The following is a 12,616-nucleotide window of genomic DNA, read 5'->3' as shown; positions in this document are numbered from 1 at the left end:
AGTTTTTCAACTTGTCATGTGGTATATTCCTAAGATTAAGGTTTGTGATAATGATGTTGATTAGTACTAAAAATTAATTAATATATTGTTGATTTGAAATCTAAATATGTAAGTTGAATTACTAGTTTTATTTGAAAACACTTGGGACTCGTTTAATGTAATGGTTATTAGGTTTTTTCTAAGATTTTATTTCAACCTTCCATTCATCGGTCAACTATAATTACTCCTTTTATATATTTAATTAATATAAAAAATATCCTTTATTTAATTATATAAAATTAATTTATCTTTAAATCCTTAAAAACTGTTTTTTTTTAAACATTTAATCAAACGAGCCAATCTTAGAGTTGTGAGGAAAAGAATTTAATCATTATATATAGATATAATTCTAAATCAATATTCTAATGAGAGGTTTGAAAAAGAGAATATTTCCAAATAAACTTATATTTTTTTTTTGTTCATATCCAGATCCATCTCATGGTCTGAATATTTCCAAAGAATATCTTATAATGAAATCTTGATTAAGATGTCACTTATAATAAAAAAGGGGGGATTATTACATCAACTCAATTTAATAAAAAGGGCATGCGCTAACTAGGGATGATTGATTATTTGTATTCCCACTACTTTTACTTACTTTCTGGCATGATAATGAAATATATAGCAAAAATAAATACACATAAATTTATACCACCGCAGCAATTAATGAATCAAAATCCACCACGTGTACATCTTCAGACCTTATCCTCTTTGAGACCAGCGGCTACTCTTTTACTTTTTTTACTCTTTGTAAAAAGATATTCATTTTACCCTAAACCCTAAACCAAAAACACCAACCTTTTTTTTATAACAGAAATGTTTTTTTGTTTGTTTGTTGAAAAGGTTGTTTCCAAAAAACAAGGTCTTGGTCTTCAAGAGGTAGGCCTGTTTATTTAATAATAAGCAAAACCAGAAAATAACAAAGGAAATAAATATCAATTTGCCAATTCCAAAGTGGGATTTTGGAGAAGCTCTATTCTTTTAACAATTAATTGATAACCAAACAAGTCCTTAAAACACATCAAATTACCAATGGTTGCAACCAACCACCCAATGTTCTCCAAGAATTGTAATGTCGGCCAACAGAAAAAAAATTAGAATATTGAAAATATTATGACAAAAGTCTTAACAAAGAAAACTTTGTATGACAAACAGACAGACAGACAGACAAACCCTCCTGCTTTTCATCTCTTTTTTTCCAGTTGCTTACAATAAAGGGAAAACTAGATAACATTTGTCCTAATGACTACAAAACTGCCGACACTAATACTTTTAATTGTTATTGCAATGAAATCAGAAGATACAACAATGACCAAGTCAATGAAAAGAATAAGAAATGAATAAACAACAGCCAATTAACTAATGGGTAGAAGAAGAATGATACAACAGCTTCATCTCTACTACTTACCTAATGCGCTGAAATTTTATTTGTTTCCATTATGACTTGATTTCGAACCATAACCACCTCTTGAATGTTGCTGATGGTAGTGCCCCTTTTGTTGGTTTCCCCGAAAATTCCCACCATGATTTTTCCGATTACCATATCCATTATTATTATTATTATAGCCAGATCCAGGACCTTCTTGTCTAGATATAATAAATATGTTATTTTCACTAGTTTGCATATGTGGGTTATTATCATTTAATAGATAAAAACAAATCAGTCAAAACTTTGCTATGTAATTTGCCAGCTACCTTGAATTATTCTTCTCCCATGGCTTTCTATTATCTTCATGCCACAGAGGACCATTAGCTTTCACATCTCCAAATGTAACTATCTGGAAAATCAAAACTAGTCTTCAAATTATAATCAACATTGAAAAGTATAATGCCTCATTGAGATTGAATGATAGTATTTATACGTAAAATTATATGAAAGAGACAAATCTTGAAAAAATTAGTCACAAAGTGATATGAGTACCTTTGCCGGATATTTAACATCTGGAGGTGGTCGAGTAATGTGTTTATGTGGATCTGGAAGACTGTATATAGCACATCTGATCAACAGCAGAAGAAAGAAAAAACATTTTAGAGAACAGCCAAATTCAACTTTCATGTCTGAACCAACACAATCATGAACTTACATTACTTGGTTGTCCGCAATATCCATCAATCCTTTCACAGGTGATCTGAAAATACGCGGGCAGGGTTCTCCATTACAAAGCGAGATATAACCATTCATCCCACCACTGCATAAATTACCCCATAAAACATTAACACAACAGTTGAAACAAATATCTCAACATCATTATATTTGGATCAATGTAAAATTTACAGTTTATCTTCCTATTTGTTTCACTTATAGCATACCTCGTCTTTGGATCAAGTTTCTCTTTTATTTCAACACGTTTTTTGTCTGACAATTGTTTGCATCGCGCATCAAGAGAAAGTATGCATGCAGAAAGAGGGTTAGATAATGCCACAAAGAGCATGTTACACATGATGCTATTTCTTCGCACCTCCTCTTCCTGAAACAATGAAATATCTTAGTGGGGGGTACAGCTATCTAGCGTACAACCCTAAAATGCGAGAATGTCTACTTGAAGCAAATCTCAATTTGTACCGATAAAGTGTGTTCAACTTTTGCAACTTCAGTAAGAAGGCGTTCTTCATCAATAAAAGGCAACTTGGCAATACCCTTGAAACAGTTGGGAAGATAAAGTAAGAGTTGAGTGAACAAATAAAGTTACATGTAATAGGCAAATCATTTGGTTTATATTAACACACCTGCCAAGCAAACCGCTTTCCATTCATGTCTACTGCAAAATCTGTCCAGAAAAGAAAAACATAAGAAGATTCTAGATTGAAATAAAAGGAGACATTGTTGTTTCTTATGACAAGTAGTAGTACCAATAGGATAAAAATCAAGTATAGTTGAGTTTGGATCAGTCATCAATTTCCTGTATTGCTGAGGAAGTGCATGAGCACTGCAAAAAGAACCCATGTTAAGACAGAGACGACATAAACTCCATAAACGAATGATATCAGAAAACAAAACCTTGCAGCAGGAAAGACCCCCAAAAGCTGATTAAATGGTCTAAATGGAGTTCCTTTTTCAAAACTTATATTCAATTCTCCAAGATCCTTGAGATCAGATGCGAATGGTGCATAATGATAAGGGTAAAACCTGCAAACCCAAAAAGTTTAGCACTTGGACATATGAGAAGAATATTAACCCAATCCAATTCTAGCACTCATAAACAATACTCAATTCAATTTATATGCCAAAAGTGGGAACACAGAACAAGAAACTAACAGCTGAACAAATATACAATCATTACAAGAGAAAAATATCATACAAGAAGAGTAGACATATGAATGTATTTAGCAATGAGAAAGAGAATATTACCACTGCCAAGAACAAACCCCTTCATAGTAATAGTGCATAACCCAACACAGGCCTTCCGTGTATTTCAAAACCTACAAAAGGAGACAATCCAAATAGCTTTTATCAACCCATAAATACCAAAAACGTATGTTGTGCAGCTAAAGAAGTAAACAGCATTCAAATGTTTTATACTGGGGTAACTATTATGCATACCGACAGTACTCTTGAATATTGGCAGTCCAAGAAAAATGATTTTTTTTATTTCCATGGGCATTATTCATAAGCCTTATGTTCACACACCTCGCAACAAAATGGTGTTGCAAAGCATAGACTTCATATTAATCTTGACATTAGTCACATTATTATGTATCAGATGCATGTTCTGAATACCTAATACCTATAATCTGATGCTATACTTATGAACAATCGAAACCAGTTCACCGTTCTCATTTGATCTACCCCCTTTCTTGCTTATATCCTATCCAAACTATGTTCCCGTTTGTTCCCAAGATTTTGGGTGTTTATCTTTTGTTCAAGATCTCCACTATCAATTAGACAAATCGACTCTTCTAACAATTAAATGTGTTATAGTTGGTTACTCTAGGTCTCAAAAAGGTTATCTTACTATGATCCTACAACTAAAAGTATTGCATCTCTTGTGACGTTATCTTTTTTTTTCAAGTCAACTCATTATTTTTCAGCTCCTTTATTTCCTACAAATTTCTATATCTATTCTTGGTTTTATATATCATTTTGCCCATCTATCCCTAGCCCCTTGTTCATGCTTGTCCTCACAGATTTTCTTCCGTATGAAGTTGGTTCCCATCAAACTACATTAGTGGTATACAGTTGTTGAAAGAAAAAAAAAATATCCAAAATTGCTGACATGTGTATAGTCTTTCTCCACCTAAAGATCATCCCATTGTTCCACACTAGACATTGATCTATCTATTGTTCTTTGCAAAGGTAAAATATCATTTGTCTCATCATATTTTTCACTTTGTTACGTATACTCAGTACTCACTCAATCACCTCCAGCATCTCATCAATTTACCTTGTCCATTCCTTCTTTCATTTCACATGCATATCAAGGCCTTGTCTATACCTCAATGAAAACAACCCAGATCCATGATGAAATCAAGGTGTTTTCTCTCGAGATCCTTGCTACTTAGCCCAGGTGCCTCTTTCTACATTCCTATTTGGAAACAAGCCATGAATGATGAAATGTGTGCTCTTTTATGTTTGGATACTTGGCAATTAGTTCAAGTGAATTCTTCTGCACATGGGTGAAAGTCATTGGGTGTTGTTAAATGTTAAATATCGATCACATGGCTATATTGAACAACATAGGGGCTTTTGGTTATGAAAGGCTACAATCAAAAGTAAATGATTGTTTATTTTGTGTCCACTATATCGAATCGAAGAGGAAAATATTAATGATGAGATGTCAAAGAATGGATCATCTTAGAAGCTAATGGTAAAACTCCTAAGGAAGTAACTCATGTTTTATGGCCACCTGATGATTCCTTATCGATGAACTCTCACACTAAACATGACTTGTAGAAAGAAAAAAAACATCTACCCAACGATAACAAGACCGGATACTGCATGTATCTTGTGAGTTTGGTCAACTAAAATATGCAGGCTCCTAGAATAGTACATTGAAGGGATATTCGTTGATATAGAGAGCATATGCAAAATGGTTACTTTATCAAAAACATGGTGATCATTGAATTTTTTATATGCTCCAACTTGAGAAGAGTGTTAGTGATCAATATTATCAACAGTATTGTTATGATTGGACTCTTTCCTGTATATGTTTAATAAGAATAATGATGTACACTTTTTACCCCCAAATAATGACAGACAAGTCAACTCAAACTTAAAACTCATGACTCACAATGACTAGATGTTTCAGAATTCTCATATTCACTGTGAAAGAACTACAACATCATAAATTCAAAAAGAGAATGTATGTTCAAAGGACTTACAACATCATTTCTTATGTTTTGAAGTTGTTCAGTGGTCAATGCTGAAAACTTCTCTTCATAGTACCTCTCTTTCCAACCTGACTCTCCCAATTTGATCTGATAATAAAAATATAAAGAAAGCAATTGAAAAAGGGAAACATAAGCAATTCATAAGAGACATTTGCAAGAAATCCTGTAAAGCTAGAAAATCTGATGGGGCATAAAATTTCAGTCTCAAAAACAAATTTCTATGATTTTCTCTTTTGTGGTACCAAGTTATTTTAAAGCCAAGTGTAAAGTAAATATGCAAGGAAATTTTTATAAGAAAAACATTAGCTCATCAAAATCGATTTACATGCTATGCAGTTAATACAGTTTTAACCAGCAATGAATTTTTGGACTAGTAGATCATAAAAGAGGATCACAAAAGACTATCCAAATATGCATAGAATTTTCCTAAACTAGTAGTGGCCAATTTAATGTCAGCAACAACCACAAAAGCATAAGACTTCACCTTGTCTTCCTCCACATTCTCAGAATTGAAGGTATCCGACTTTTCACGAAGTAACTCCTTCAACTTCGTCTTAAGTTCTTCTTTGTTTTCACGTATCTAAGAATCAAGAGAGAGAAAATTCAACCCATAAGCAGGAAATAAACTTTAATAGCAATAATGATGTATAGGGTTCCTAAACAAAGCTCTCTGATGATGTGCTACAATAAAATTATGCTGAAGCTAAAAGCTTACCTCTTCTTCAAGAGTGTTTTCTGCTTCCATAATGGCAGCACCAACGGTAGCTGCAGAAGACGTGCGTGGAGCTTTTGAAGCCCGAGTATAAGATTGTTCGTCAGTAGAAATCTCAGACTGATTCTTTTGATTTGCATGTACAGATAAACCATCTAAGATTCTCCCATTGTTGTTTTCATTGCTAACAGACATTGAAGGCACTGAGTGAGAATCAGAAGAAGACATCTGCTGGTATGGAGATGGTATAGGGCCTGATGCTAGGCGAGAACCATGAAATGGAGCAACAGGAACAATCCCCTCAGGTCTAACTTGTGGGTAGACATTATCTCTTATTTTTCCTTGTGACTTGTCACGTTTGATCCTTTCAGCTTGCCTCTGAACAAAGTAAACGTCATTGAGAAACTGAATTCCATAATTTTATCATATCACACGAAGTGAACACTTGTGCATCTAATGGCAGACTTGAATCTATCAAAACCTCTTCAAGAGTTGGAACTTCCAATTTTGAGCTAATTTTGATATATCCTCTCATTCATTCTCAAACAGAGACAATACAAAGAAAAAGTAGTTACTTTTACTTTAGTAGTTTACAATCAAATTTTACTTTTATAAAAACTAAACATGATGATATCATACTTTCTAGTAATAAGTCCAGTTACATTTCCCTATGAAATAATGCCAGAGAGACAAGTTGCACTGAACCTTGACTAAATCAATTTTGTGAGATGGAAATTAAGAATGAGACCTATGGATGTAAATTGTAAAGCTAAAAGACACTAGGTAGGCCTACACCAAAACATCTTCATGTGATGTGAAAGATTGGAAAAGGTTATAAGACAAAAACCCATAACAGGAAGCTGGTCATTCAGATGATACGGTAACACGAACCTGGTGCACTTGAGCTCTTTTCTGAAAGATTTTATCCTCATATGCCCCCACTGCCTGAATGAAATGCTCCACCCTCCTTAAATTTGGCTAGAAAAAAAGACCTCATTTAGTGAAGATCAAAATAAATGATTTAAGGTTAATGCGAGCATGCTAATCAACTACATACCTTGCTCCCATCAGTCAAATACCCATTCATTGACCTAAATTCTTTCTTATATACATCTATTAGCAAATTGATTGCACCCTATCCAAAATAAGCACAAAATCCATCAATAACATGAATAATTGATTAGCAGACAATATATTTCAACCATTCTTAAGCTCTGGAATTTAAAAGTGAAAATGTCAAATCAGAAAAAAACTAGAGCTGTGTAGGAATTATATATAATTTTAAAACAAAAATTCTGATTAAGAGTGCTTGGTTAACCGCAGAAAGAAAACTGCAACATAGGAAGGAAGTTCATATTACAAGGACCAATATTTGTTGCCCATAAAAACTTGCAGCATCTAGGATTCTCTTTTTCTTCTAGTTGTCCAACCTCTTTTAGGTGTTTATATGAACTCTAATTTCTCCATAAAACAGCATCCCTATCCAAACACAATTGTCTTAAGTCTACTTTTTTAAACATGAGAAGATGCTTAGTTACAACCCATGAAAGGCAATTGTTGAAACTTCACTATAATTGACAACACAAAGATCGTGAATAGATAAAGTCACTCTCTTGTGAGAAATAAAACTGCAAACCATTTATTTACATGTCCTCTTCAACAACCAAAGTAAAAGAATTGTCAAAATCCAATTCTGTAGACCAAAAACAGAATATATAAGCAGCTCAGACTACTTAAATAAATAAGACAAATGCAAAGTACCTCTCGGATGTCCAGTGTGGCCATATGAGGTAAAAAATCATTCCCAACAAAGAAACACATGAAGATGAAATCATCAATCATGCATTCAACATCAATGTCAAAAGGAGGATTCGGAATCCTCATTTCATACGCCAAATATTCTCTAAGAATCCAGATGTGGAGAAACTACATAATAGACAGCTGAGATAAGATACAGAGGGAAACACTGTGAAGCGTCAAACAATGCATGTTGCTGTAGACAAACCTGGAAAGGCTTTTTGGGTACAATAATCGCACCCTTCTCATCAAACTTGCCTTCCTTTTTCTTTGACTTACCTTCACAAGCAGCTGCAAAATGACCAATTTGACCACAAAGGAAACATTTGTCTTGTTGTCCAGGAGTAAATACAACCTGAATTGCAGTGAGACAAAAAAGAACAGGTTATGATTAAATCCTTGACTGTAAATCTCAGCCAACTGAAGAAATCAATTGTGCACCAAACCTTTTTACATTTTCAGACTGATGGAAACTAGCTAAACACACATATAATGCAACTGAGATTATGGACTCTCTATAAGTTATTAGAAACCAACCTCTCTTAGAATTGAAAAATGAACTTCATGAGTAGCTAAACCCAACATAATTAGATCTGCATCCTGTTACATTGAAAGTGTAATAAGCCAATGAAACCACTCAATGGTATCTAGCATTCAAGAACAACTTTATCAAATACACAAAGAATGTTGAAGAAGTGTGCATACCAAACCATACATACAGTGACATGTATTTGGATCATATCCAGATAGGTTTCTTTGTTGACGAATGTAAGTCATAATTTTGTGCTCCCCTTCACCAGGAACATTGGCATCAGAAAGTACAACCTTCAAAAGAAAAGAATGTACATAGTTACTCTACCGAACGAAAAAAACAGGGGAAGGTCATCCTTATAGCAGAAACAGTAACAAAGAAATAGTAGTGCATATATTCTTTAGCCAATATACAAAAGTACCTTGATAGATTTCCATCCTGGATCATTATTCAATCTAAGATGGATATAGTACTGTAGGGCAATTGATAAAACAGCCATAAATTCAGTTCCAGGGGTGATAACATTGGAATCAATTAGTTGAGATTCCTGCTTTGGAGGAAGCTTCCGACCTTCCATCTCAAACATTTCCCGAAGTCTATCTTCTTCAGCTGCCTAGGGAAAGAAGAGAATAATGAAATCACATCTTGAAGATTAAAAGTAGTTGATTCTGTTTATAAGAAGGAAACATACAGCTTCAGCTGCATCTTTTGCAGATCTAAAACGTCTAGACCGCTGCTGATTCATCTTTGCTCTTGGAGCAACTCCATCTGCCAGAAACTCCGATATTATAAAAGAGAAAATAACATAATAAAGTAGTTTGTATCAGATTTTTACAGCTTTAAGAATTATATAACCTTATTACTCACCAATAGCCATGTATAGAAGCTTCCGTGGGCGCACCATAACAAAAAGTCTATCAATATAATCAAATACACATTTGAACACCTCATCAAAAGTTGTAGGAGAAGGCTGCACGTTAAAAATTTTAAAATGAACATAAAATATTAGAAAATAATCACTCATAACATCTATAAGCACAAAAGATAAATATTATTATTTTTTTAAATAAAAAGAAGCAGTCTAAAGTACTTTAGCTTCAAAGAGCTTTTATAAAACAAAACAAAGCCCCTTGATTGTTGAGAACAACTTTTATGGGTACTTGATAAAAAGATCGTGTATAAATGTTAGCAGAATCGCAAGCATATAAAAACACTCAGTTACTTTATAGTTTATAGGAACATTTTGAATTGGGTACACTCAACTGTTCTCAGAGAAATCACTAGTACACAACTTACATATATTTTATGCTAATTATTTCCAAAAGAATAATGAATGCAAAGTAATATTTGCACACTTGATGCTAATTATCTTCACAGCCATAATGAGGGAAATGAAAAACGTAAAAACTTGTAAATGCAAGAATCCCACAATGTACGTGGCTCTAAACTTATCGCCTTGATGAGTAACCTGGATTCCTTCTATAACAACTAAATGCAGAAAAATAAAAAGAAAGGGTGTGACACTGGTCAAGTCAAAAAGATTGAAACTAAGACTGGCTAAGCAGGAACTACACTGCATAAAAATCATCCGTGACATTACTCATCCCATTGGAATTCATCAAAATGTTTAATCTACCTGATTACACTGGCTAAGCAGGAACTACACTGCATAAAAATATTAGAACAATTGTTCAAAAAACTGGGCACCAAGGAAACCTCTTGAATTGGATAAATTCTTCAATGATCCAACCTCTTGAATCTGATAACTTCGTCATTGATCCGATCAATCAAAAGATTATCCATTTTCCCAAGAACAAAAAAATTTCATACTGGTGAAAAGATATTGCAATCCCATCCTACACACATCATTTAGATGCTTCAAACATTGGAAACTCAGTGACACAAAATTAAAACATATATATAGCCTCTGTAAGTTTTCCTTCAATCCTACTATATCTTCCTAAATCGTTTATAAGTTCTTGCTTGATGGAATTTATCACCCAGTCACAGAGCAAACGGTGATGCAATTATATTTTTCATTACTGCCTCTATCAGCATATTTCTATAGTCTCTTTTTCACTATGATTCTTGCAGCTCATAAGATCAGCAGCAGATTGAACACAGTATTCAAAGCTGTCACCGCTGTTCCAAATTCAATGCAGCATATCAACCATGTCCCACGTAAAGAAAAAAACTTTGGGAAGCCAGTGTAAGTACGTGACTATTGTTCTAAACATGCTAGTCTTCGGCGCTCTAGTAGCAAGAAACAAACAAGAGTTGGCTAAAGACTTCAACTCCCTAACATCCCATGAAACTTCAAAAAGAAGAAGAAAAATGCAAAGCAGAAGAGCAGCATTCAGAAAACTTACCCGGTCCTCCGGGTGAAAACAAGGGTGAATAATCCCATTCATGTCGAGATACAAGTTATCATACTCGATTTTGTTGGGGTTAGGCTTGCTTGTATCGACCGGAATCTTGACTCCATCAATTTCAACAGGTTCTTCCTCAATGATATCCACTATAACCATCGGAAATTTCTCCGCCAACCATTTGTAGAATGCCGGAACTCCCATTTTCGCTCTCAGCTGCTCCAATTTCACCAATCTCAAGTATATCTAACTATTCAACAATCTAAGCACAAACTATATCAATGCGTAGACAAATATAAAAAAAAAATATGCGAATTAGAGTAAACCTAGCCCAGACGGAACTGAGATACTTAGAGTAAAGGTAGTAAAACGGCCAAGAACAAGAAGAAAGCATATCCGAATACCATGGATTCGACCCGACACCCGAACGAAGCTCCTTAGGGCACGAAAAATAATATTTGACGTATTTGCCCCGCAATAGGGGGTTGTGTTTTTGCACATAAATATCCTTTTTCTATTTTCTTTTTTCTAAAATACAAATATATTTTTTTATTTTTAAATCACATATATCATATTTATATTTAGTGGGACAATTTATATATCAAGAAGTAAATTTGTTGCAAAATGAGAAAAATGATTTAAATGGAGGGTCAATATATATATTTTTAAAATTAATATTTTCTCAATATATTTTTTTAACCTAGACTTTTAACTATTAACTAAATTCTATTTTAAAACGGTGTGATTGAGACTTCTCAAAATAATGAATATTTTGTTTTAATAGTTGATTTCTTCCTTTGCAATAGAGACTTTAAATCTTTAATTAAAAATAATAATTTTGTATTGAATAAAAAATTTTACTTAGTAACTCTGTCCTATACAACTTTTAATTATCTCTATCTATTTTAAACACATATTGAATATTGTTGCACCATAACTACAGGTCACTAACATGAGTAATTCATTTATTAGTGAACTTATGACTCTTTAGAAACATATCCTATGTAACATGTCTACTAAAACATTACCATGCTATATTGCTATTGATTATAGAATATCTATTAGACATTATGCTTGATCAAATCAAGAAACATATATATATATATATATATATATATATATATATATAACATGACTAAAAGACACGTTGATTACTTTTCATTTGATTAGAGATATTGTTTAACCTTTACATAATTTGCACATGAGTGACTTCAAATCTCATCATATATAATTGTTTCCATGTTATTCATACTTCATAGTATCATTAACTCCAAAAAAAACACTTTTTAAATAGACTTTTAAATTCATAATAATAACATCAAACCTTTTTATAGAGACTAATTAATTCACTCTCAATTGATTCTCTCAATAAAACAAAATTGTCTCTATAGCTCCTTTGATTACTTCACGTTGATTAGATTACGAGTTATATCTTGTTCTGTGGCTGCAAACAAAATTAACATGAAGATAATAATAATTAATCTTCTTATTGGACTTGATCATCTTGAGATTTCTTATTTCAGAATAATTAATGCTAACATTAACTCAAACATTAATATCATGTTTTATTGACACTTGTTTAAGATGATAGATAACATTTGCCCTTTAAGAAAAATGTGTTGATTAATATTCATTATATCACAATATTGTTTAGTTAAATTAGATCAATTGGATCCACTATTTTCAACTTGAAAGAACATCACGCATGCTTTAGCCTTGAATGAACATAAATTAACTAAAGATATCTTCCAATTCTGATTTTGGTCAAAAACATTTACTAGTACGTACCCATTGATTTCACATCAAGCATATCCAAATAGGACCCCATAAATCTGTTAA

The 12,616-nt window shown here is 33.0% G+C and overlaps 1 protein-coding gene across 1 annotated transcript; it reads right to left on the bottom strand.

Moving 5' to 3' along the window:
• Positions 1-1,152: 1,152 nt before the first annotated feature.
• On the bottom strand, positions 1,153-11,135 carry LOC124930218 (5'-3' exoribonuclease 3-like). Its single transcript, XM_047470577.1, has 23 exons — positions 10,778-11,135; positions 9,276-9,378; positions 9,100-9,176; positions 8,830-9,021; positions 8,582-8,701; positions 8,414-8,476; positions 8,085-8,231; positions 7,841-8,005; positions 7,137-7,214; positions 6,971-7,057; positions 6,083-6,457; positions 5,852-5,947; positions 5,359-5,454; positions 3,389-3,459; positions 3,038-3,166; positions 2,890-2,966; positions 2,767-2,807; positions 2,603-2,677; positions 2,350-2,507; positions 2,124-2,228; positions 1,961-2,036; positions 1,735-1,817; positions 1,153-1,626 (listed from the first exon to the last, which is right to left on the bottom strand). The coding sequence occupies exons 1-23, from the start codon at positions 10,979-10,981 to the stop codon at positions 1,464-1,466; spliced, it is 2,781 nt and encodes a 926-aa protein (XP_047326533.1). The 5' UTR covers positions 10,982-11,135; the 3' UTR covers positions 1,153-1,463.
• Positions 11,136-12,616: the final 1,481 nt, after the last annotated feature.

This window comes from Impatiens glandulifera, chromosome 3 (assembly GCF_907164915.1).
Source record: "Impatiens glandulifera chromosome 3, dImpGla2.1, whole genome shotgun sequence".
In the NCBI taxonomy this organism is placed as follows: domain Eukaryota; kingdom Viridiplantae; phylum Streptophyta; class Magnoliopsida; order Ericales; family Balsaminaceae; genus Impatiens; species Impatiens glandulifera.
Note: the sequence above shows the minus strand (reverse complement) of the source record. Positions and strands in the feature narration are given on the sequence as shown.

Coding starts and splice junctions, on each gene's coding strand:
- LOC124930218 (XM_047470577.1), bottom strand. CDS start 10,981: ATGGGAGTTCCGGCATTCTACAAATGGTTGGCGGAGAAATTTCCGATG. Junction 8,232..8,413: donor ATTTTTCAATTCTAAGAGAG/GTTGGTTTCTAA, acceptor ACTGCAATTCAG/GTTGTATTTACTCCTGGACA. Junction 2,808..2,889: donor ACTTGATTTTTATCCTATTG/GTACTACTACTT, acceptor TTTTCTGGACAG/ATTTTGCAGTAGACATGAAT.